The sequence below is a fragment of the Salmo trutta genome, chromosome 7 (genome assembly GCF_901001165.1).
Source record: "Salmo trutta chromosome 7, fSalTru1.1, whole genome shotgun sequence".
NCBI classification, from domain to species: domain Eukaryota; kingdom Metazoa; phylum Chordata; class Actinopteri; order Salmoniformes; family Salmonidae; genus Salmo; species Salmo trutta.
In genome coordinates, this window is record NC_042963.1 from 57,009,745 (window position 1) to 57,036,920 (window position 27,176).

The window sequence follows — 27,176 nt, forward strand, 5'->3', positions numbered from 1 at the left end:
CCCGTTCAAAGGCACTTAAATCTTTTGTCTTGCCCATTCATCCTCGGAATGGCACACATACACAATCCATGTCTCAATTGTCTCAAGGCTTAAAAATCTTTCTTTAACCTGTCTCCTTCCCTTCATCTACACTGGTGGAAGAGGATTTAACAGGTGACATCAATCAGGGATCATAGCTTTCACAAGGAGTCTTAATATTCTGTACACTCATTGTATAGGGAACACTTTTGGGATGTACCCTACTTATCAGGAATATCGATAGTTACCTAGGGATTATTATGATTAATACATTACACAATGTCAATTACAGGTAATCCTACCACTGACAGACAGACAAACAGAACAATGCTAACACCTAAAGTTTGATCAGTCCCCTCCTTAGATACAGAATCAACTATCCCAGCATCATCAAGGTACTTCCTTGAGTGTAGTAGTTTAAAAGCAGGCAACTGGTGCCTCACAGTATCAGTAGGAACAGGAAGAGTACCTGTTCAGGTGGACCAGGAGGACTCGTTAGAAGAACCATCATGGCACTCCAATGGGTGAAGCCGTGGATCGCTCTCGTCTTCGGACTATCTGCTGCACATTCTAACACTGGTAAGAAAAGACAAGACAAGATATGATGAAATACAATTTAGCACTTTAGGATAACCCATGTAGCATAGTTTAGGAACTAAAGAAGAGCTGGATTAGAAGCAAAATAAGACTTGTTCCCTGTCTATTTCCAGTTATGATTCCAGATATGACTTCCATTGGGAGTCTATATGATGCCAAACTGCAAATCTTATCAGGTAATTTGTGTTGTTGAATATATGTCACCTAATATTCAAATATCTATATTCTACTGTACTGTTATATTATACATCTTATATTCAGAGATGGATGGTGCAACTATACTGTACATTTCCCCCCATGCAGCAGGAGTGAGTCCAGCTCATAACGGGCAGGTCTGCAGCACATGGGGTAACTACCACTACAAAACCTACGATGGAGACTTCTTCCAGCTGCCCTACACCTGTAACTACGTGCTGTCGTCGTTGTGTAAGAGCAGCAGTGGCTACGAGGCCTTTAACATTCAGCTGCAGCGCGGGGAGGTAGATGGGCTGCCCACCATCACCAAGGTATTCCTTTGTGATCAGTCGTTTGATTGTTTTAAATTTCACTATTGATTAATTGTTTTAAATTTCACTATTGATTAATTGTGTTTATTGCTCTATGATCTTAATGTAAGGTGACCTTGAGGGTCCTGAAAGGCGTCTGTCAAATAAAATGTCCTACTGTTGTTATTATTAAGGTTTCTTTGAAGCTGGATGGAACCTTCGTGGAGCTGGCCAACGGTAACATCAGCGTCAACGGATTAAAGTGAGTTCCCAGTCTAGTCAACAATGGATCTCAGATGTGTAAAACCATTGGCTCTTAGATGTGTAAAATAAATAGTAATACAGAAAGCAAATGATACGGGGGTTTGTTATCACTTAACTACATCCAATGGGATTCATTTTATTCAGAGATCAATCTTTTTTTAGTTTTGTCCACTTGCATTTATCAAATGTAAGGGTAAAAAAGAATGGAAAGTATTTTACTTTACTTGCTACTTTTGTATGAAGACTTGAGGTAAAATTCAGAATTAAAAAAAAATGGATGCAGTGCTGCATCATCATTTAACTCATCTTGAGATCAACTTTTTGCTGTTTTAACAATCTACATAATGTCAGTTTCAACGAGCAACAGTGAGTTCATCAGCGATCTAAAATAATTCATTGTACAGCATTCAGAGGTAAAACTCATATTCTGAAGTTTAGTTGATGTGCATTTACAGATGAACGTTATCAAGCTGAAATTCCATTTGATGAAATCCTAATGTATACAGACATGTTTACCTAGTACAGTCTCAATAGGGGAGGAAGAAAAATACAAAGAAAATACTTTAAAGGACAATTTCGACCCTTGTTGAAATACCGACTCTCCTCTCTGATTGTTTTGTTTTGTCCCCCTAGGGTCACCATACCATTTGGTCAGTTTAACATCTTCATTGAGAGGACTGTTTCGTATGTGAAGATCACAGCCAAGCTGGGGTTAGTCGTCATGTGGAATGAAGATGATTCCCTCTGGGTATGTGTTCAGTATGCTTTCTCATTTCCATATGTCTTCTGTTACACTACAGTGATATGTGGTTGTTTCACCTGCTTTGGTTCAATACACTGATTTTAAATCGCTCTGGATGAGAGTGTCTGCTAAATGTCAAATGTAAATGTGATGCTTTTCTGCAATATTCTGGTCCTGATGAAAACGGTCTGTAGTTAGCTAGTGACTGTTGAGAACATCAGTGTTAGAGGAACTGATGGGAACATCAGTGATAGAGGAACTGTTGGGAACATCAGTGTTAGAGGAACTGTTGGGAACATCAGTGTTAGAGGAACTGTTGGGAACATCAGTGTTAGAGGAACTGTTGGGAACATCCGTGTTAGAGGAACTGTTGGGAACATCAGTGTTAGTGGAACTGAAAGGAACATCAGTGTTAGAGGAACTGTTGGGAACATCAGTGATAGAGGAACTGTTGGGAACATCAGTGTTAGAGGAACTGTTGGGAACATCAGTGTTAGAGGAACTGTTGGGAACATCAGTGTTAGAGGAACTGTTGGGAACATCAGTGTTAGAGGAACTGTTGGGAACATCAGTGATAGAGGAACTGTTGGGAACATCAGTGTTAGAGGAACTGTTGGGAACATCAGTGTTAGAGGAACTGTTGGGAACATCAGTGTTAGAGGAACTGTTGGGAACATCAGTGATAGAGGAACTGTTGGGAACATCAGTGTTAGAGGAACTGTTGGGAACATCAGTGTTAGAGGAACTGTTGGGAACATCAGTGTTAGAGGAACTGTTGGGAACATCAGTGTTAGAGGAACTGTTGGGAATATCAGTGTTAGAGGAACTGTTGGGAACATCAGTGTTAGAGGAACTGTTGGGAACATCAGTGTTAGAGGAACTGTTGGGAACATCAGTGTTAGAGGAACTGTTGGGAACATCAGTGTTAGAGGAACTGTTGGGAACATCAGTGTTAGAGGAACTGTTGGGAACATCAGTGTTAGAGGAACTGTTGGGAACATCAGTGATAGAGGAACTGTTGGGAACATCAGTGTTAGAGGAACTGTTGGGAACATCAGCGTTAGAGGAACTGTTGGGAACATCAGTGATAGAGGAACTGTTGGGAACATCAGTGTTAGAGGAACTGTTGGGAACATCAGTGATAGAGGAACTGTTGGGAACATCAGTGATAGAGGAACTGTTGGGAACATCAGTGTTAGAGGAACTGTTGGGAACATCAATGATCATTCCAACAGTTGTGGTCTCTTTAGTAGGGCCACAGATTGGCAGGTAAAGTGATATTAGAATAGTCTTTGCTCCAATCAAAGATGTGGAACAATGTACTTCCTCCACCAACCCCTTTCATCATCTAGGCTTCAGTGAAAAAACTCAGAAAAGCGTTGTCCTAAATGGCACCCTATTCCCTTTATAGTGCACTACTTTGGATTAGGGCCCATAAGGCTCTTGTTGAAAGTCGTGTACTATATAGGGAATAGGGTGCCATTTGGTGGGAACAGTATGGAAGAACGTATTAGTTTAATCAGTTCCAGAGTGTGATTAGATCAGAAGTCACGATATTGTCTCAATATCTATTGACATTGTTGTGAGTAAATACTGTAGGTATCATCGTTCCCCTTCGTGTGTATGTAAATAATCCCAGTGTACTCAAACATCATAACCTCAGACTGAAACATATTTGCACAGCAGACAGACCAGTTTTCAGACAACTCACATTCAATTTAATGAGGAAAACATCATGAATATGATGCTTCATTTTATTATTATTCTAAATGCACGCAAGAAAATACAAAACATGATGAGAGTTTAAAAGGTTTTAACAAATGATGAGAGTTTAAAAGGTTTTAACAAATGATGAGAGTTTAAAAGGTTTTAACAACATGATGAGAGTTTAAAAGGTTTTAACAACATGATGAGAGTTTAAAAGGTTTTAACAACATGATGAGAGTTTAAAAGGTTTTAACAACATGATGAGAGTTTAAAAGGTTTTAACAACATGATGAGAGTTTAAAAGGTTTTAACAACATGATGAGAGTTTAAAAGGTTTTAAAGGGAAGAGTGCATGTACAGGAGAGGTAAAAACAGAGGGGATTGTAAGACACCTCCCCTTTCAGATGTTTATAGAACACAAACCAACAAAAAGTAGAATCCTGATTATTAAAACGGAGAAACAAATAGTTGGGAAGATTCATACAGTGAATGTATTTGGTATTGTTGTTAGATCCTATCCGTTTCATGTCAGACCAGAATAAAACTACAGTGAAACAGGTTTCCTATTGTAGATATATTGTAGACATGATCCCTAATCCACATAATTCACTTTAATGAATAACCACTTGGGTATACAATACATTAAACATTAAACAATATTAGCAAAGTCCTGGGCACACATTTGTATTTGTTTTAGGTAGCCTAATGCTCTGTGTTGATTCTATCTGTACATACCTAACCTGAAACACAATGCCTGTTTTGTGCTCACATCCCACTCCTTGTACTCAGCATCATATGCCAAACATAGGTATATCAAATCAAATCCTACTGGTCGCATACACATATTTAACAGATATTATTGTGGAAGTAGCGAAATGCTTGTAACACAGGTACAAGTAGTGGAATGTTAGCATAAACAGACTGGTACCCAGGCTAGAACAAGGAGTGGAATGTTAGCATAAACAGACTGGTACCCAGGCTAGAACAAGAAGTGGAATGTTAGCATAAACAGACTGGTACCCAGGCTAGAACAAGGAGTGGAATGTTAGCATAAACAGACTGGTACCCAGGCTAGAACAAGGAGTGGAATGTTAGCATAAAGAGACTGGTACCCAGGCTAGAACAAGGAGTGGAATGTTAGCATAAACAGACTGGTACCCAGGCTAGAACAAGGAGTGGAATGTTAGCATAAACAGAATGGTACCCAGGCTAGAACAAGTAGTGGAATGTTAGCATAAACAGACTGGTACCCAGGCTAGAACCAGGATTGGAATGTTAGCATAAAGAGACTGGTACCCAGGCTAGAACAAGTAGTGGAATGTTAGCATAAACAGACTGGTACCCAGGCTAGAACAAGGAGTGGAATGTTAGCATAAACAGAATGGTACCCAGGCTAGAACAAGTAGTGGAATGTTAGCATAAACAGACTGGTACCCAGGCTAGAACCAGGATTGGAATGTTAGCATAAACAGACTGGTACCCAGGCTAGAACAGATGAAGCATGTGAAATTTCAGTACATATAAACTGCTGTAGCTGCATGGCCAGCTAGCTGTATGTGAAATGTACATATTTGCGATGCATTAACCCTCAGTTATCTTCCATTGGTTTTATAGGTGGAGCTGGACTCAAAGTTCCAGAATCAGACTTGTGGGCTGTGTGGAGACTTCAACGGAGTCCAGATTTACAACGAGTTCATTAGGAATGGTAAACAAAATCACCAAATGTCTTAGAGGGGCGGATTACGCTCCTGTTCTGTTTATGAATGTATAGGTTCAATCTATGGGTTAGGAAGGGGTTATAAAGTATTTTTCAAGGTACCATTTTAAGAAAGGGTTATCAAAAACACAAAACACATGATGACAGAGACTGTTTGTTAGGGGAAATAACAGGTAAGATAAAACTATGTTTATTTTCTTACAGATGATCATCTGAAGACAATCGACTATGGTGATATTTGGAAGATGAATGGCCCAACAGAGACCTGTACAGAAATCCCTGGTCACACTGAGCAGTGTGAAGAACAGGTATTTACAAGCCTAGATCTGAGCTGAACATTTAAGATTTCTAATTCATTACATTTAAACATGACTGTTAGTTTAAAATATCAACATCATCATGGCTGACATTTGATCAATACATAATCCCTCTATGTTGTCTTTAGTAATTCTTCTTGTTCTTCATCCTTTCAGACCGAACTTTGTGAGCAGCTTCTCACCAGTCTTGCCTTCAGTAGCTGTAAGGACCTGATTGCCACAGACTCCTTCATCAAGGCCTGTGCAGAAGACATGTGTCACTGTGGCAACAGCAGCAGCAGTGCCTGCGCCTGCCCCACCATGTCAGAGTACTCCCGCCAGTGTGCTCACGCAGGGGGGAAACCCCAAGAGTGGAAGACCGACCAGTTCTGCAGTAAGGGAATCTTTTTTTTTTATCCTTTTTGTTTTTATTTTGGATTGTTTGTTTGTATTTCTCTGTTGGTAGTTTTGATGTGGGAGGGGAAAAAAATCCTCAGCCAGAGCTTTGTTGTAACTCAAAGTAAACACTTTTGACATGCAATAATGCTTTGCCTTAGGTAACCTATAGTGTCTTCTTCTTTGACATGCTAGTATTTACATTTATGTGACTGAAAACTGAGGAGCAAATTCTAATTTTCACTTAGTCTTCCAATGATTTCAATAGAAGAATATGTGAAAATGTGAAATAATGAAGACTCAGAAACAGATTTGTGACCAGGGTTATTTGTCTGTGTTGAGCAGTGAAGACGTGTCCTTTAAGCATGCAGTACCAGGAGTGTGGTAGTCCCTGCACTGATACCTGCTCCAACCCAAAGAGGAACCAGCATTGTGAGGAACACTGCACCGACGGATGCTTCTGCCCTGCTGGTACATGCACTAATTTACTGAATACAACATTATATGTCAGCTATGTAACTATTTTAAAGTAGCTGGACACAACATTATATGTCAGCTGTGTAACTATTTTAAAGTAGCTGAGTACAACATCATATGTCAGCTATGTAACTATTTTAAAGTAGCTGAATTCAACATTATATGTCAGCTGTGTAACTATTTTAAAGTAGCTGAACACAACATTAAATGTCAGCTGTGTAACTATTTTAAAGTAGCTGAGTACAACATTATATGTCAGCTGTGTAACTATTTTAAAGTAGCTGAGTACAACATTAAATGTCAGCTATGTAACTATTTTAAAGTAGCTGAGTACAACATTATATGTCAGCTATGTAACTATTTTAAAGTAGCTGAGTACAACATTAAATGTCAGCTGTGTAACTATTTTAAAGTAGCTGAGTACAACATTAAATGTCAGCTATGTAACTATTTTAAAGTAGCTGAGTACAACATTATATGTCAGCTATGTAACTATTTTAAAGTAGCTGAGTACAACATTAAATATCAGCTGTGTAACTATTTTAAAGTAGCTGAGTACAACATCATATGTCAGCTGTGTAACTATTTTAAAGTAGCTGAGTACAACATTAAATGTCAGCTGTGTAACTGTTTTAAAGTAGCTGAGTACAACATCATATGTCAGCTGTGTAACTATTTTAAAGTTGCATTAAAAATAAACAAATGCAATCTCACCGACGGAGGTTCTGCTCTGCCGGTACTGCACACTCACTGATTTTAACAGAGATGAAACCAAGTCTCAATTTTTCAAGTCCTAAGCAAGTCTCAAGTCTTATTTTTCGAGTTAAGAGTCAAGTCCCAAGTAATAGTGGGTAAGTACCAAGTAAAGTTCAGTGATTTTGGCCCCACATTTTACAAACTGCACCCCCCCCCCCCCCCCAGACAGGTTTACATGTGCAAGATGACAAATCGAGTCATACAGCTCAAGTCCAAGTTAAATTAGCTCAAGTCAAAGTATAGTGGGAAGTGTTTTACTTTTTGTCAAGTCTCAAGTTGCAACATGACTGGAGTCCACATCCCTGGATTTTAAACCAGGAAGACTGTATTAAAACTCATAATGGTTATGTGGCTATTTAAACCAGGAAGGCTGTATAAACCCTGATATCAGTTATGTGGCTATTTAAACCAGGAAGACTGTATAAAACCCTGATATCACTTATGTGGCTCTTTAAACCAGGAAGGCTGTATAAAACCCTGATATCAGTTATGTGGCTATTTAAACCAGGAAGGCTGTATAAAACCCTGATATCAGTTTGTGGCCATTTAAACCAGTAACAGGTTAAAGGTTACATAGATTGGAAGAGTAGCCTTATTGTAGGACTGGAGATTTCATTATTTGACAAAAGTTCTGCAACAGATGTCCCGTAGTAATTAATATACTGAACTACATGGATCAATGTATTTTATGAGATAAGGAAGTACTAAATTCATTGAATGTCATTTATGGGATCAGGTGACTAAATATATTTAATGTAATTTATGGGATCAGATGACTAAATGTAATGTATTAAATGTAATTCATGGGATCAGGTGACTAAATGTAATGTATTGAATGTAATTTACGGGATCAGGTGACTAAATGTGTTGAATGCCTTTCTCATAGGAACTGTGTTTGATGACATCACTCATAAAGGCTGTGTAGCTGTGAACCAGTGCTCTTGTCTCCACAACGGACAATCTTACCAGCCTGGACAATCATTCTCAAGAACATGCCATGAATGGTAAGAGCTGCATTGTGTTTATATACACTGAATGATTGTGTGTGTTGAGGTGGATGTGTTGAGCTGGATGTGTTGAAGCTAAACTGGATGTGTTGAGAGCTGCATTGTGATGAGCTGGATGTGTTGAAGCTAAACTGACTGTGTTGAGCTGGATGTGTTGAGGCTAAACTGGCTGTGTTGAGCTGGATGTGTTGAGGCTAAACTGGATGTGTTGAGCCAGGTGTGTTGAAGCTAAACTGACTGTCTCTCTCCGTTAGTACCTGTATCCAAGGCCAGTGGAGTTGTGTGGATCTAGATTGCCCAGCTACCTGCTCCATAGTGGGAGGTTCCCACATCACCACCTACGATGGGAAAACCTACACCTTCCATGGAGACTGCTCATATGTCCTGTCCAAGGTAGGGATCTAACCTACTGTATGGAGAAATACTGAATAAAAATGTGATTTTTTTCATACAAATTCACAGTGATTCAATTCAGATTCCATGTCAGTTGGCAGTAATATGACTCCATGCTGACACGTACTGTATGTTTAGTAGACTTAACTCCTAACTCGCTAGCGAACATGTACTGGCCCACGAACGGGCCACATCAAGCATCGGTTGCGGCTGACAGCTGGCAGCCACTTGCATTGGAGGTGCTTATAGATACCATTGCTATCACTATCCATATTAATCTCATAAATAACATCAGACTTTTCAATCAAGTTCAATCATAATGTACAGTGCCTTCAGAAGGTATTTACACTCCTTGAAATTTTCCACATTTTGTTGTGTAACAAACACTAAACAAGGAACAACTACCCACACCCCTCTTAAATAGGACCTTCAATTAGAAGCAACGAGGAGCAGCTGCCTCCTATTGAAGGTCCACCCAATAAACATCACATAGAAATAGACATACTAGAACTAACATAGAAATAGACTAACAAAGAACATAGCCCAACAAACCCGGAAACACTCTAAACAAACACCCCTCTTAAATACGAACATAGCCCAACAAACCCCGAAACACTCTAAACAAACACCCCCTGCCACGTCCTGACCAAACTACATTAACAAATAACCCCATATACTGGTCAGGACGTGACACAAATACAATACAAGACATTACTGAGTACCACTCTTCATATTTTCAAGCATTGTGGTGGCTGCATCATGTTATGGCTGCTTCATGTTATGAGTATGCTTGTAATCGTTAAAGACTGGGGAGTTTTTCAGGATAAAAGATAAACAGAATGGAGTTAAGCACAGACAAAATCCTAGAGGAAACCTAGTTCAGTCTGCTTTCCATCAGACACTGGGAGACAAATTCACCATTCAGTTGGACGATAACCTAAAACACAAGGCCAAGTATACACTGGAGTTGCTTACCAAGATGATATTGAATGTTCCTGAGTGGCCTAGTTACAGTTTGAACATAAATCAGTTTTAAAATCTATGGCAAGACTTGAAAATCGCTGTCTATCAATGATCAACATCCAACTTGACAGAGCTTGAAGAATGTACAAAAATAAATAATTGCAAATAGTGTACAATCCAGGAGTGCAAATCTCTTAGAAACTTACCCAGAAACACACACAGCTGTAATCACCGCCAAAGGTGATTCTAACATGTATTGACTCAGGGGATGAATACTAATGTAAATAAGATATTTCTGTATTTCATTTTCAATAAATTAGCAAAAGTTTCTAAAAACATGTTTTCACTTTGTCATTATTGGGTATTGTGTGAAAAAACATATATTTAATACATTTTAAATTCAGGCTGTAACACAACAACATGTGGAATAAGTAAAGGGGTGTGAATACTTCCTGAAGGAACTGTAATTCCCTAGAACCGAAAGTAGGCAAGTAGTAAGTAGTGTGTTACAAAAAACGTGTTCCCTTATCCTTACTGTCATGCCTTAACTTTACTATCATTCCATAACTTTTTCTGTCATACCGTGTACCAATTGTCCCCAGCAAACCAACAAGACTGCTTTCACAGTCCTGGGTGACATAGTGAAATGTGGGAAGACAGACATTGAGACCTGCCTAAGATCTGTAACCCTGGTGACTCCAGAGTCCATGGTAAGTTAGCCTTTCTGCAGTGACACACCCACCTGATAGTGTCATATTAAAATATATCAACATCAAACCATGTTGTATATGTTCAGGGGAAAAAAACTCAATGTTGAGACTTCTGCTGCTGTCAGTGACTCGTATCACCACTTCAGGGTTGGAGTAAATTCCATTTAAATTCCAGTCAGTTCAGGCAGTCCACTGAAATTCCAATTCCAATGCTCTTCATTGTTTTTTCAGTGAGGAACATTTGGAATTGGAATTAGGTTTACTCTCTGAATTGACTGGAATTGACTCCAACCGTGTTCCACACTCCTTATCACCTGGGGAGTCGTTTTTATTCAAGTTGTAATTTGTCACTTGCAGATTATCGTCATCGAGGCCAGTGGAAGGGTTTTTGTCGACAAGATGTTTTCTCAGTTGCCGCTTTTCATGGGTGAGTGACTGATTGATGGCTGCTTGAGAAAAGGGATACAGAAATGTGATATCTGTCTATTTTTTTGTAGTTATTAATCAGTATAAACGTATGTTTGTAACCCTTCCCCTGCAGAACGTACTGTACCAGAAGTTGTCTCTTTTTATCGTCTTTCTTTCCTTGTCTAGCAGCATGTAACACCATAAGCATCCCACAATAGGGAAGTGGGAGCTAAAAGTTCATGCTAAACTAGATTGTGACTAGAACTTGTGTATATTTTCCACAGCGGATGTAAAGATCTTTCAGCCCTCTACGTTCTACATCGTCGTGCATACCTCTTATGGGCTCCGACTAGAGGTGCAGATAACACCTATAATGCAGGTCTACATCGTAGCTAGCAGTTCACACAAAGAAAAAACCCAGGGTATGTTTCTCTCTGTTCATTTAACGTCTTTGTGAAAAGATAAGCGTTTTTGGGTCTATAATAATAATCTCATGCATTATTATTATTATAAAAGCTGATTGGTTATCAAACTATTGTTATTGTAACGTGTGTCACTATACCACTTGTTTGAGGGGTTCGGTCAGACCTCACCTGAAACAATTATTAATAAACTAATGATACTTGATGCATTGCATCTTCAGTCAATGTTAGTTCAAACCACCTGTTATAATGTTTTGTATCTCTTATCCAGGTCTTTGCGGAGACTTTAACAGCGTCCAAGCTGATGACTTCAGAACCATCAATGGACTGGTGGAAGGAACCGCTGTGACATTCGCCAACACGTGGAAGAACAAAGCAAGCTGTCCTGATGTGACACAGAGCTTTGAGATCCCATGCAGTCTGAGTGTAGAGAATGGTACTCCTTCAACCTCTTTATAACCTCTCTGGGGTATGTGGGACGTGACCGTCCCACCTGCGGGACACACTATTCAACAGCCAGTGAAATAGCAGGGCGCCAAATTCAAAACAACAAAAATCTCATCATTCAATTTTCTCACACATACAAGTACTATACACAATTTTAAAGATAATGTTCTCGTTAATCCAACCACAGTGTCTGATTTCAAAAAGGCTTTACGGCGAAAGCATAGCATTAGATTATGTTAGGACATCACCTTGACAAGAAAAACCACACAGCCATTTTCCAAGCAAGGAGAGGCGTCACAAAAACCAGAAATACAGCTAAAATTAATCACTAACCTTTGATGATCTTCATCAGATGGCACTTATAGGACTTCATGTTACACAATACATGTATGTTTTGCTCGATAAAGTTCATATTTATATCCAAAAACCCCATTTTACATTGGCGTGTAATGTTCAGAAATGTTTTGCCTCCCAAAACTTCCGATGAATGAGCACATCAATTTACAGAAATACTCATCATAAACGTTGATAAAATATTAAACTGTCATTCAAAGAATTATAGATACACTTCTCCTTAATGCAACCGCTGTGTCAGATTTCAAAAAAACTTTACAGCAAAAGCACACTTTGCAATAATCTGAGTACAGCGTTCAGACACAAAACCAAACTCGTCATTTTGTGGAGTCAATAAAACTTATAAATATTATAAATATTCACTTACCTTTGATGATCTTCATCAGAATGCACTCCCAGGAATCCCATGTCCACAATAAATGTTTGTTTTGTTCAATAAAGTCCATCATTTATGTCCAAATCCCTCTTTTTTGTTCGCGTGTTCAGTCCACTACTCCAAATGCAGGAAGCGCGCGATAATGTTACGACGAAAAGTCCAAAAAAGTTCTATTTACATTCGTAGAAATATTTCAAACGATGTATAGCATCAATCTTTAGGACGTTTTTAACATAAATCTTTAGTAATATTACAACCGGACAATTCCAATGTCTTCAGAAAAGAAAAGGAACACAGCTCACACTCACGTGAGCGTGCACCTCTGAGCTCATGTCATTTCTCGCTCATCTGACTCCAGGCCCTCTTGTTCGCTCCATATTCACAGTAGAAGCATGAAACAACGTTCTAAAGACTGTTGACATCTAGTGGAAGCCTTAGGAAGTACAAAATGAACCCTAAGTCACTGTGTACTGGATAGGGAATCACTTGAAAAACCACAAGCCTCAGATTTCCACACTTCCTGGTTGGATTTTTCTCAGGTTTTTGCCTGCTATATGAGTTCTGTTATACTCACAGACATCATTCAAACAGTTTTAGAAACGTCAGTGTTTTCTATCCAAATAGTCACAGAAAAAGGATCACTCTGTTCATAGATCTGAGTTTATTTTCTAACTAACCATTTAAATTGTTTCATAATGTTTCGGCATAGAGAGCCTTTATCAGAGCCTTGGAATACTTATTGGAGATTACACTTGCGTATGTCTACTGAGATGCACAGTAAAGCCTAGATAAAAACTCTTTGTACTTTGTGAAATGTTGCTAAAATGTTTTACAGAGAGATATGCCAAGCACTGGTGCTCGATGCTGTCAGATCGTGCAGGAATATTTTCCCAATGCCACACTGAGATCGACCCAAATTACTACAAGGAAGTAAGTATGATGATTTTAATTTGTCAAATGCTCTTTAACTACAGAGTTATCCCAAAGCTCTAAGAATATATATATTTTTAAACAATCATTTAAGAAGTTCTATATCAAAATGATATAATATTAATTTAATTTATCTCAAAACATCTAATCAGATTTCTATAATACTATTGTCCTGTGCTTGTGTGTGATTTCAGAAAACAGTAGTTTTCTTCATTAACACATCTCATAACTGAACCTTCTTCTTCTTCTGTTTCTTCTTCTCTCCCTATAGATCTGCCTATATGACAGCTGTAACTGTGAGAGGAGTGAGGAGTGCATGTGTGCTGCGGTCTCCTCCTACGTCCATGCATGTGCTGCTGCAGGCGTCCTGCTCAGTGGATGGAGAAACACCACCTGTGGTAAGATAAACATCAGAGACACTGAATTTAATTATTTATTTATTAATTAAAGAAGGGTTTCCCCTTCTATTAACCCACAGTCTCCAGGGTTTACCCTCCTATTTACCCACGGTGTCCAGGGTTTCCCCTCCTATTAACCCACGGTGTTCAGGGTTTACCCTCCTATTAACCCACGGTGTCCAGGGTTTACCCTCCTATTAACCCACGGTGTCCAGGGTTTACCCTCCTATTAACCCACGGTATCCAGGGTTTACCCTCCTATTTACCCACGGTGTCCAGGGTTTGCCCTCCTATTTACCCACGGTGTCCAGGGTTTAACCTCCTATTTACCCACAGTGCCCAGGGTTTACCCTCCTATTTACCCACGGTGTCCAGGGTTTACCCTCCTATTTACCCACAGTGTCCAGGGTTTTCCCTCCTATTTACCCACGGTGTCCAGGGTTTACCCTCCTATTTACCCATGGTGTCCAGGGTCTACCCTCCTATTTACCCACGGTGTTCAGGGTTTACCCTCCTATTTACCCATGGTGTTCAGGGTTTACCCTCCTATTAACCCACGGTGTTCAGGGTTTACCCTCTTATTTAAAAACAAGAAACCCCAAACATGTAAATTAAATGTTGAATCACCATACTGTTTTCCACAGGGAAGTACTCCTCTAGCTGCCCTGACACGATGGTCTATGACTACACCATGACCAGCTGTGACCGCACCTGTCGTTCACTGAGCCAGCCAGACTTTACCTGCCAGGTACATTTACATGGACATCTCATTTCTATTAATATTATTTATTTAATATTATTATTGTTATTATTATTCATTTTATTAATGTCTTGTTGTCGTTTTCTTGTTGTTGCTGTTTTGTTGTTGTTGCGTATGTTGTAGTTGTCTTTGTTGTTGTTGTTGTTGTCTTGTATCTTCTTGTTGTTGTGGATGTTGTTGTTGTCTTTGTTGTTGTTGTTGTTGTCTTGTATCTTCTTGTTGTTGTGGATGTTGTTGTTGTCTTTGTTGTTGTTGTTGTTGTTGTTGTTGTTGTTGTCTTTTATCTTCTTGTTGTTGTGGATGTTGTTGTTGGAGGCAAGCCCAAAGTAATTTCCCATCATGGATAAAACATTTTTAATTTAATTGAACAGTTAGACCATGTGTCTGTGGACGGCTGTGGCTGTGCCGAGGGAACCTACCTGAACGACCAGGGAGAGTGTGTCCCTGCCTCACGCTGCTCCTGCTACCATGGAGGCACAGTAGTACCCCCTGGAGAGGTCACAAGGATCTATGGGGTTACTTGGTGAGGACTTGGTTGGCATGTGAAAGAAAATCTCTGAAACTCTGATGGTTTTCTCTGTTGTGGATCTACTAAAATATTTAGAAATCGACTGTCTTCTTCTGAAGTCTTGGTTTACTTCAAGAGGCATGTTAAACCATGCTTAACCCCCTCCTCTTGTATCCCTCTTAACCACCCAGCTCTTGCAGACAAGGGAAATTAAGCTGTGCTGGAGAACCAAAACAATTATGTGAGTACTCTGAAATTCAGAAAACATCTTTATTTGCCAAATACAGCAAATCACTTCACAACCAAGACTCTGTACTTTAGTCCCTACAAACCTATAAAGCCTACTTTTGTTCCCTACAGCCTGTGAAGAACCAATGGGTTTCTTCAACTGTTCAAGTGCAGGGCCCGGAGCCAAGGGCTCAGAGTGTCAGAAGAGCTGTCAAACACTAGACAGTCACTGTGTAAGTCTACAAATGGGACATGCCTTACAACACGTTAAAAACATGCCTTACAACATGCTAATAAAAACATGCCTTACAACACGTTAATAAAAACATTCCTTACAACACGTCAATAAAAACATGCCTTACAACACGTTAATGAAAACATGCCTTACAACACGTTAATAAAAACATGCCTTACAACATGCTAATAAAAACATGCCTTACAACATGTTAATAAAAACATGCCTTACAACATGTTAATGAAAACATGCCTTACAACACGTTAATAAAAACATGCCTTACAACATGCTAATAAAAACATGCCTTACAACACGTTTTAATAAAAACAGGCCTTACAACATGTTAATAAAAACATGCCTTACAACATTTTAATAAAAACATGCATTACAACACGTTAATAAAAACATGCCTTACAACACGTTAATAAAAACATGCCTTACAACACGTCAATGAAAACATGCCTTACAACACGTTAATAAAAACATGCCTTACAACACGTCAATAAAAACATGCCTTACAACACGTTAATAAAAACATGCCTTACAACACGTTAATAAAAACATGCATTACAACACGTTAATAAAAACATGCCTTACAACACGTTAATAAAAACATGCCTTACAACACGTTAATAAAAACATGCCTTACAACACGTCAATAAAAACATGCCTTACAACACGTTAATAAAAACATGCCTTACAACACGTTAATAAAAACATGCCTTACTACATGTTAATTAAAACATGCCTTACAACACATTAATAAAAACATGCCTTACAACACGTCAATAAAAACATGCCTTACTTCATGTTAATTAAAACATGCCTTACAACACGTTAATTAAAACATGCCTGTGGGGTGTTGATAGAGAATCAAAAGAAGATCTACAATTCTCAGACTTTCCACTTCCTGCTTGAATTTTTCTCAGGTTTTTGCCTGCCATATGCGTTCTGTTATACTCACAGACACCATTCAAACAGTTTTAGAAACTTCAGAGTGTTTTCTATCCAAATCTACTAATAATATGCATATTCTAGTTCCTGGGCCAGAGTACTAACCTGTTTAAATTGCGTACGTTTTTCATCCGGCCGTGAAAATACTGCCACCTAGCCCAGACAGGTTAATAAAAACATGCCTTACAACACGTTAATAAAAACATGCCTTACAACACGTTAATAATAACATGCATTACAACACGTTAATAAAAACATGCCTTACAACACGTTAATAAAAACATGCCTTACAACACGTTAATAAAAACATGCCTTACAACACGTTAATAAAAACATGCCTTACAACATGTCAATAAAAACATGCCTTACAACACGTTAATAAAAACATGCCTTACAACATGTTAATAAAAACATACCTTACAACACGTCAATAAAAACATACAAGGACAATGTTATTTTTACACAGTGTCAGATTGATCAAATGATTTATTACCTTAGACATAGCTATGCCCAGGATCCAAACTTTCATCTTATACCCTGGAGGGTGGAGGGACATACAGACACATAATATCCACATCTTATACCCTGGAGGGTGGAGGGACATACAGGCACATAATGTCCACATATTATACCCTGGAGGGTGGAGGGACATACAGGCACATAATGTCCACATATTATACCCTGGAGGGTGGAGGGACATACAGGCACATAATGCCCAACTTAAATTCATGTCAGTCCTTCCCTATTTCATTGTGTGTTATAGATCAGTTCAGAGTGTGTGTCGGGCTGTGTATGTCCTGATGGTCTGCTGTCTGATGGAAACGGAGGATGCATCAAGGAAGACCTATGTCCCTGTTCTCACAATGGAGTCTACTACCAACCTGGACATGTGCTCAAAGTAGACTGCAACACCTGGTAAAATCAACTTCTATCACTCTTCTTCTTCTTCTTTGGATATGTCAAATGCTTCCCTCTAAAATCTTGCCATGTGATTATGTTTGCATCATTGTAGCACCTGCGAAGGCAGAAAATGGCAGTGTACCAATAAGGAGTGTGATGGGATGTGTGCCATATATGGAGATGGGCATTTCATCACTTTTGATGAGAAAAGGTTCACTTTCAATGGAGATTGTGAATACACTCTTACTCAGGTAGGGCATTAATCATTTGTATTTCTGATTTTATTTGTATTTTAATAAAACCCCTACTTTATGTATGATGCACAAATTTTCTATTTATGATTAAGATGAAGTAAAGACAACTAAGAGGCCAAGGTTTTCTGACTGTGTATTTTAATACATCCTGCAGGACTACTGCAGCAACAATCCAAACGGTACCTTTAGAGTGATCACAGAGAACATTCCCTGTGGAACCACCGGCACCACCTGTTCCAAGACCATCAAGCTCTTCTTGGGGGTAGGAACTACTGTTTATAAACGGCTTCATAAATACATTAAAGGTACAATGGACAAGTCTGGACATTTGATACAATGTCGACACCGGTGACTGTGATGGGAATTGCATGCTGAACTCTGGATGCACTTATCTCGTCCCCCCATACGTTTTGTTAGCAGATTGACAGGGCTGTCTGACGGAGTGTCTGCTTAGAATTCTTGTCGGGCAGATTTGATAGCAGCACAAACATCACCCCTATGTATTAGGGTTAGCTATGTATTAGGGTTAGGGTTAGCTATGTATTAGGGTTAGGGTTAGCTATGTATTAGGGCTAGGGTTAGCTATGTATTAGGGTTAGCTATGTATTAGGGTTAGCTATGTATTTGGGTTAGGGTTAGCTATGTATTAGGGTTAGCTATGTATTTGGGTTAGGGTTAGCTATGTATTAGGGTTAGCTATGTATTAGGGTTAGCTATGTATTAGGGTTAGGGTTAGCTATGTATTAGGGTTAGCTATGTATTAGGGTTAGCTCTGTATTAGGGTTAGGGTTAGCTATGTATTTGGGTAACGGTTAGCTATGTATTAGGGTTAGGGTTAGCTATGTATTTGGGTTAGGGTTAGGGTTAGCTATGTATTAGGGTTAGGGTTAGCGATGTGTTAGGGTTAGGGTTAGCTATGTATTAGGGTTAGGGTTAGCTATGTATCTGAGTTAGGGTTAGCTATGTATTTGGGTTAGGGTTAGGGTTAGCTATGTATTTGGGTTAGGGTTAGCTATGTAACTGGGTTAGGGTTAGCTATGTATTTGAGTTAGGGTTAGCTATGTATTAGGGTTAGGGTTAGCTATGTATTAGGGTTAGGGTTAGCTATGTATTGTGGGTTAGTGTTAGCTATGTATTAGGGTTAGGGTTAGCTATGTATCAGGGTTATTGTTAGGGTTAGCTATGTATTAGGGTTAGGGTTAGCTATGTATTTGGGTTAGTGTTAGCTATGTATTTGGGTTAGGGTTAGGGTTATTTTTGTATTAGGGTTAATGTTAGCTATGTATTTGGGTTAAGGTTAGCTATGTATTAGGGTTAGTATTAGCTTTGTATTAGGGTTAGGGTTAGCTATGTATTTGTGTTAGGGTTAGATATGTATTTGGGTTAGGGTTAGCTATGTAATTTGGGCTAGTGTTAGCTATGTATTAGGGTTAGGGTTAGCTATGTATTAGGGTTAGGGTTAGCTATGTATTAGGGTTAGGGTTAGCTATGTATTGTGGGTTAGTGTTAGCTATGTATTAGGGTTAGGGTTAGCTATGTATCAGGGTTATTGTTAGGGTTAGCTATGTATTAGGGTTAGGGTTAGCTATGTATTTGGGTTAGTGTTAGCTATGTATTAGGGTTAGTGTTAGCTATGTATTTGGGTTATGGTTAGCTATGTATTTGGGTTAGGGTTAGCTATGTATTAGGGTAAGGGTTAGCTATGTATTAGCGTTAGGGTTAACTATGTATTTGGGTTAGTGTTAGCTATGTATTTGGGTTAGGTTTGGCTATGTATAAGCTTCGGGTTAGCTATGTATTAGGGTTAGTGTTAGCTATGTATTAGGGTTAGGGTTAGCTATGTATTAGGGTTAGGGTTAGCTATGTATTTGGTTTAGGCTTAGGGTTAGCTATGTATTAGGGTTAGGGTTAGCTATGTATTAGGGTGAGCTATGTTTTTTGGTTAGTGTTAGCTATGTATTAGGGTTAGGGTTAGCTATGTATTTGGTTTAGGGTTAGCTATGTATTAGGGTTATGGTTAGCTATGTATTTGGGTTAGGGTTAGGGTTAGCTATGTATTAGGGCTAGGGTTAGCTATGTATTAGGGTTAGTGTTAGCTATGTATTCAGGTTAGGATTAGCTATGTATTAGGGTTAGTGTTAGCTATGTATTAGGGTTAGGGTTAGCTATGTATTTGGGTTAGGGTTAGGGTTAGCTATGTATTAGGGTTAGGGTTAGCTATGTATCTGAGTTAGGGTTAGCTATGTATTTGGGTTAGGGTTAGGGTTAGCTATGTATTTGGGTTAGGGTTAGCTATGTAACTGGGTTAGGGTTAGCTATATATTTGAGTTAGGGTTAGCTATGTATTAGGGTTAGGGTTAGCTATGTATTAGGGTTAGGGTTAGGTATGTAACTGGGTTAGGGTTAGCTATGTATCTGAGTTAGGGTTAGCTATGTATTTGGGTTAGGGTTAGGGTTAGCTTTGTATTAGGGTTAATGTTAGCTATGTATTTGGGTTAAGGTTAGCTATGTATTAGGGTTAGTATTAGCTATGTATTAGGGTTAGGGTTAGCTATGTATTTGGGTTAGGGTTAGCTATGTATTTGGGTTAGGGTTAGCTATGTATTTTGGGCTAGTGTTAGCTATGTATTAGGGTTAGGGTTAGCTATGTATTTTGGGCTAGTGTTAGTTATGTATTAGGGTTAGGGTTAGCTATGTATTTGGTTTAGGGTTAGCTATGTATTAGGGTTAGGGTTAGCTATGTATTGTGGGTTAGTGTTAGCTATTTATTAGGGTTAGGGCTAGCTATGTATTAGGGTTATTGTTAGGGTTAGCTATGTATTAGGGTTAGGGTTAGCTATGTATTTGGGTTAGTGTTAGCTATGTATTAGTGTTAGGGTTAGCTATGTATTTGGGTTAGGGTTAGCTATGTATTAGGGTTAGGGTTAGCTATGTATTTGGGTTAGGGTTAGCTATGTATTTGGACAGTAGAATTTCAAATCGTCATGTGGTATCTGTACAAACTGAATAGTGTAAAACCCATCACCACCACAGTGTAACCCTGGATAGTGTAAATCCCAGCACCACCACAGTATAAACCCAGCACCACCACAGTATAAGCCCAGCACCACCATAGTGTAACCCTGGATAATGTAAATCCCAGCACCACCACAGTGTAACCCTGGATAGTGTAAATCCCAGCACCACCACAGTATAAACCCAGCACCACCACAGTATAAACCCAGCACCACCACAGTATAAGCCCAGCACCACCACAGTGTAAACCCAGCACCACCACAGTATAAACCCAGCACCACCACAGTATAAACCCAGCACCACCACAGTGTAAACCCAGCACCACCACAGTGTAAACCCAGCACCACCACAGTATAAACCCAGCACCACCACAGTGTAAACCCAGCACCACCACAGTTTAAACCCAGCACCACCAACACAGTATAAACCCAGCACCACCACAGTGTAAACCCAGCACCACCACAGTGTAAACCCAGCACCACCACAGTATAAACCCAGCACCACCACAGTGTAAACCCAGCACCACCACAGTGTAAACCCAGCACCACCACAGTATAAACCCAGCACCACCACAGTGTAAACCCAGCACCACCACAGTATAAACCCAGCACCACCACAGTATAAACCCAGCACCACCACAGTATAAACCCAGCACCACCACAGTGTAAACCTGTCTACATTAGCAATGAACACTTTCTGTATCTTTCTTTCAGAGAAATGAGATCATACTAGCAGATGAATCTGTAAAAGTGATCAAACAAGAGAAAGGGGTAGACGTGCCATACCAGGTCCACTCTATCGGTCTCTATGTTGTTGTTGAGGCTGAAAATGGCCTGATCCTCATGTGGGATAAGAAGAATAGCCTGTTCATCAAACTCAGCTCTACCTTCCAGGTGAGTGACTAGAATAGGACATTTTGAACCAGTGATTGCACTGTATCTTTGTTTAGCAATTGCATTGGCATACCATTTTTTTAAATTGTTTTATTAGCTACTTCAAGTTATTCTTTTTAAATGTTTAATTTTCTTCCAGGGCAGAGTGTGTGGTCTGTGTGGAAACTACGACGGTAATGGAAAGAATGACTTCACGTCCAGAAACCAGGAAGTGGTTGTTGAAGCTCTGGAGTTTGGGAACAGCTGGAAAGTGTCACCCAGTTGCCCCAATGCTGATGTCATAAAAAACCCATGCACTTTAAGATCATACAGGCAGTCCTGGTCTCTGAAACGCTGCAGCATCATCACCAGTAAGGTTTTCTCAGCCTGCCACTCACAGGTACAGTACACAGCAGATACTATTCAATATAGATTCAATACTTTATTGCCATACCAACCGACGTTGTTAGGAAGTTGACGTAGTGCAGCTGATATAAACCAAGACAAAAAGACACACGTATAAATACTTTCATTTGCGTAACCTACACATTCAATAGAGAGTAGAGCAGATACATTCAATAGACAGTACAGCAGATACATTCAATAGAGACTACAGCAGAAACATTCAATAGAGACTACAGCCAATACATTCAATAGACAGTACAGCAGGTTCATTCAATAGACAGTACAGCAGATACATGCAGTCGGCAGGTTAAAACAAGCTGAACAGAGGCTATCGCTTATGTATCTTGGGTACATTGGTATTTACGTTTGGTGAAAATTGTAATTTTCTCGTAAAAGTCTAAGTAGTTGGGGGGGATTACATATGGAATTGTTTAAGATACCATTGATAATTTAAATATTTCATTTATAATTTTAGGACCCCTTTATGTTTCAAAAATACATATATGAGAAAGAAAACATTTAAAATATTGAATTTGGCATTTACTACTACAGGCCGTAACAACACATTCATAAATGGCAAAAAAGACAGTCAAAAATAAATCATAACGAATATGATTTTAAAGTATCTGTCGAATATCTAGGAGATTTAAGAAAGCTCAGGAATAAACTTTTTGGGGGGGGACATATTTAACCCCTTATTTTTGTTGCCACAAAGCTACCTCCATACTTCCATTCGTTTGTATGGGTTTCTTCCACCATCTTGTTCACAGGAGTCTCCCCTTTCATAACAGTTTCTAGGCCAAACCATTTGGGCGCTACAGACGTTTCTGTGAAAAGACAGATTTTTGGGACGTCTCGTGGTCTATAGCTCAGCCACCGTTCACCGCAGATGTGGAAGGCCGATGTAGGATTGAGAAGCAGGCCAGGCAAAAACCTGATATCTCTAGCTTAAATTGACAGATTGTGATCTGGATTTTTTAATGATGTTAATTAGATGGACACACAGGTGCGTCAATATACTCTTTTTAAGGATTAATAGCCTAAATCACTCTGGTTGTTGGAGCTATCTGTTGTATGAGGAACTTGGCCTTCATCAAGGTTTATTTGTGAGTAAATCTGGCTTTGATAATAACCAGTTGTTACCCAGCCACTGACCTCTCTGCACGTTACTGCAGTATAGGTAGTAGAAAAGTTCATCTGCAATATAAATATGGACCTGAGATGTGAGTCAGGAGACTGAGGGCTCAACTCTAAAAGGGCTAGATTCCCTTTTCAGCTATCCACCTTTAAAAAGCTATATTTCCGTGTTCGTGGAGACCACATTCATGGTAAACGCTGCATTTGTTGGCTCAATCGCACTATAACATGGATTGAATCTAGGCCTTAAAGGCCTTATTTACATTTCCTAACAACCTAATACTGATTTTCTTTTTATAGCCAATATTTTTTTCTGACTGTCCACGCTTAGTTTTACATGTGGCCCATATCAGATTGGTTCATTCACACTCTTGTAGGCTCTGAAGAAGCATACCGATGCAATGCTCATTTCCTGTCCTTTACATTTTGGGGTGGTTGTCATGGTACTGGCAGGTTGTCATGGTAGTGGCAGGTTGTCATGGTAATGGCAGGTTGTCATGGTAATGGCAGGTCATGTGCAAAACAAACACAGAGCAAAAGCATCAGATCTGAGCATCCAGACAGAGATCACATGGAGAATAGGATTTGAATCAGGATTGAGATCCACATATGGAAGTGGTATAAATCAGACCTCAAAAGATCAGATTCCATGTGTTTTTTGTTTGCTGTTTACACATTAAGGACAAGATCAGATAGGTATTAAATATGAAAATTATTGGTAAAAGATCTGAATTGGACTGCCTGTGTAAACGCAGCCAAAGTGGAAGTGCGCAAGTACAAGAATATTGGTTAAGGCAGCAACAAGAGTTAATTTACCTCACAGCTTCAGGGTCATAATAACAGTGGAATTTATAACAACCGATAATTTTGTGGCACAGTCTTGGGCTAACAGGTTTTCTATAAGGCCACACAATGACAAGCAGAGTTGCATGATGGAAAAATTACAATCTTTCTAATAAAATTGGTTTGTCAATTATCATGTGAATGTCCACACAGTCACCATAAAAGACAACAGCCAACATCAAAAGTAGTACTGAAACAGAAAACAAAACATAAAGTCAACCATCCAACCCAATAATAATCATCGTCAATAGTTCATCTGTAGTCTGTTTAACAAGCTGAGAAATGCATTGAATAAATAAATGGTGGCTTAATGCATCTTCCTAAAAGGTGGACCCCACGCCATTCCATGATGCCTGTGTGAGGGACTCGTGTGCCTGTGACACTGGGGGAGACTGCGAGTGTTTCTGTACAGCTGTAGCAGCCTACGCCCAGGCCTGTAATGAGGCAGGCGCTTGTATCAAGTGGAGAACACCAGACATCTGCCGTGAGTCATTTGCTTTGAGTGGGACAATTGATTGATGGATAGCTGGGATTGTTTTGCTATAGGGACAAAATTCTAATTTATGATTTGTACGTGTAACTTTTCAATCAATCCTCTTTTGGGACCCTGGTTAAAATGTGACATGTTTTTAATTTCACCAGCTCTGTTCTGTGATTTCTACAACCCTATTGGTGAGTGTGAGTGGCATTATAATCCGTGTGGATATCCATGTATGAAGACCTGCAAGAATCCCTCAGGAACATGCTCCAGTCAGATCCCTGCACTGGAAGGTAACTAATAGCCCTTCATAACAGCTTGGTCGTTTGATTTTGACAATTTACATTCCAAGTTGTTAAACAAATGTACAGTATAAAATATGTAATTCCCTCCCTTGTCCATTTATACTGAAAACGAAATACAAATATTGAAATATCATATCCATTACAGCTTTGGTGAACTAGATACCATGAGGATGATCTAATCTGTGCAGGTGTTCTGGATTAAATGGACTGTTTATATCTTAAAGGTTGCTATCCAAAATGTCCTTCGGCCAAGCCTTATTTGGAAGAAAGTTCCATGACGTGTGTCCATATCGTGGACTGTGGTTGCTACGATGGAGATGGAACTCATTACAGCGAGGGAGAGGTTATACCTTCCAAGGAGAATTGTCAGAAATGGTATGTTTTCAGATCAACATTTTGATATATACATAGATACTGTATTTACATTACATAGGATTTAATATGGTTGGTATAAGTTCAAGGTAGCCTGTATTTCTGGTGAGATAAGGCAATGTCAATAGTCCCCCTACAAAGAGGTTTTCCTACCATTCAATTGATTTTGCTTTTCAAAGATTGTGTTTTGACCTGTTAAAACTTTATTGTGTTTTGACCTGTTAATACCTTCTTGGGATTTGACCTGTTAAAACCATGTTGTGATTTCTCCTGTTTATTCCTTATTGTGAATATAACATATAACATTGTTTTGTACTTCATAACAAACAGCTCTTAATATTTTATTTGACTTTGAAAGGTACTGTAACCTTCTTTCTTTTTCTAGTCGTTGCTCATCAACTAAGGTCAGATGCAGCTATGATGTCCAAGGTAAGGAAAACCACTACAAACTGAAACATTAGCCTACATTATTACCAAGAAGGTAACATAACAAGATGATTACATGATAATAACTTGTGTTCCCTGTGAAAATCCTATTGCAGCTTGCTATTGTTTATACGACGGCAGAACATACCCGTATGGAGCGACCATATATCACACATCTGACGGTGATGAGACCTGTATTACTGCCACCTGCAAAGAGAACGGAACCATTGTCCGGATTATGAACCACTGTCCCAGCACCACAACTCCACCAACTACACCAAGTGTTACAACAAAACAGATATCCACCCAAGCACCGACCACAACAGTATTTGTTTTCTCAACTCCTACCGCTACCCCCACAACAACCCCTACCACCTACACAACCCCTACCACTACCCCCACAACAACCCCTACCACTACCCCCACAACAACCCCTACCCCCACAACAACCACTACCACTACCCCCACAACAACCACTACCCCCACAACAACCACTACCCCCACAACAACCCCTACCACTACCCCCACAACAACCACTACCCCCCAACACCCCTACCACTACCCCCACAACAACCCCTACCACTACCCCCACAACAACCCCTACCACTACCCCCACAACAACCCCTACCACTACCCCCACAACAACCCCTACCACTACCCCCACAACAACCCCTACCACTACCCCCACAACAACCCCTACCACTACCCCCACAACAACCCCTACCACTACCCCCACAACAACCCCTACCACTACCCCCACAACAACCCCTACCACTACCCCCACAACAACCCCTACCCACTACCCCCCCACACAACCCCTACCCCTACCCCCACAACAACCCCTACCACTACCCCCACAACAACCCCTACCCACTACCCCCACAACAACCCCTACCACTACCCCCACAACAACCTCCTACCACTACCCCCACAACAACTCCTACCACTACCCCCACAACAACTCCTACCACTACCCCCACAACAACCCCTACCACTACCCCCACAACAACCCCTACCACTACCCCCACAACAACCCCTACCACTACCCCCACAACAACCCTACCACTACCCCCACAACAACCCCTACCACTACCCCCACAACAACCCCTACCACTACCCCCACAACAACCCCTACCCCTACCCCCACAACAACCCCTACCACTACCCCCACAACAACCCCTACCACTACCCCCACAACAACTCCTACCACTACCCCCACAACAACTCCTACCACTACCCCCCACAACAACCCCTACCACTACCCCCACAACAACCCCTACCACTACCCCCACAACAACCCCTACCACTACCCCCACAACAACCCCTACCACTACCCCCACAACAACTCCTACCACTACCCCCACAACAACCCCTACCATTACCCCCACAACAACCCCTACCACTACCCCCACAACAACCCCTACCACTACCCCCACAACAACCCCTACCACTACCCCCACAACAACTCCTACTTCACCAACAACCACTTCACCCACTACTACTCCACCCTGCCTGATCAAGACTGTCTGTGATTGGTCAGGCTGGATTGACAGTCACTATCCTACTATAGAAAAAGGAGGAGATTATGAAACCATAGAAAATATAAGGAAATCTGGTATTG

General features: G+C 40.0%; 1 protein-coding gene across 1 annotated transcript; it reads left to right on the top strand.

Moving 5' to 3' along the window:
- The first annotated feature begins 444 nt into the window (after nucleotides 1–444).
- LOC115196565 (mucin-5AC-like) lies at nucleotides 445–24,980 on the top strand. Its single transcript, XM_029757400.1, has 29 exons — nucleotides 445–597; nucleotides 729–791; nucleotides 919–1,121; nucleotides 1,295–1,362; nucleotides 1,998–2,112; nucleotides 5,428–5,518; nucleotides 5,735–5,838; nucleotides 6,004–6,220; nucleotides 6,568–6,693; nucleotides 8,342–8,459; nucleotides 8,717–8,855; nucleotides 10,421–10,528; nucleotides 10,886–10,955; nucleotides 11,221–11,358; nucleotides 11,630–11,794; nucleotides 13,371–13,465; nucleotides 13,737–13,863; nucleotides 14,508–14,611; nucleotides 14,995–15,146; nucleotides 15,323–15,372; nucleotides 15,492–15,592; nucleotides 17,312–17,463; nucleotides 17,561–17,699; nucleotides 17,857–17,964; nucleotides 21,431–21,610; nucleotides 21,750–21,989; nucleotides 24,302–24,458; nucleotides 24,617–24,745; nucleotides 24,903–24,980. Exons 1-29 carry the CDS (start codon nucleotides 528–530, stop codon nucleotides 24,914–24,916), a joined length of 3,543 nt encoding a protein of 1,180 aa, XP_029613260.1. The 5' UTR covers nucleotides 445–527; the 3' UTR covers nucleotides 24,917–24,980.
- Nucleotides 24,981–27,176: the final 2,196 nt, after the last annotated feature.

Excerpts from the sequence above, each read along its gene's own strand:
- LOC115196565 (XM_029757400.1), top strand. The coding sequence starts at position 528 with ATGGCACTCCAATGGGTGAAGCCGTGGATCGCTCTCGTCTTCGGACTA. Across the intron at positions 10,529-10,885 it reads TGGTGACTCCAGAGTCCATG|ATTATCGTCATCGAGGCCAG; the intron begins GTAAGTTAGCCT and ends TGTCACTTGCAG. Across the intron at positions 13,466-13,736 it reads ACCCAAATTACTACAAGGAA|ATCTGCCTATATGACAGCTG; the intron begins GTAAGTATGATG and ends CTCTCCCTATAG.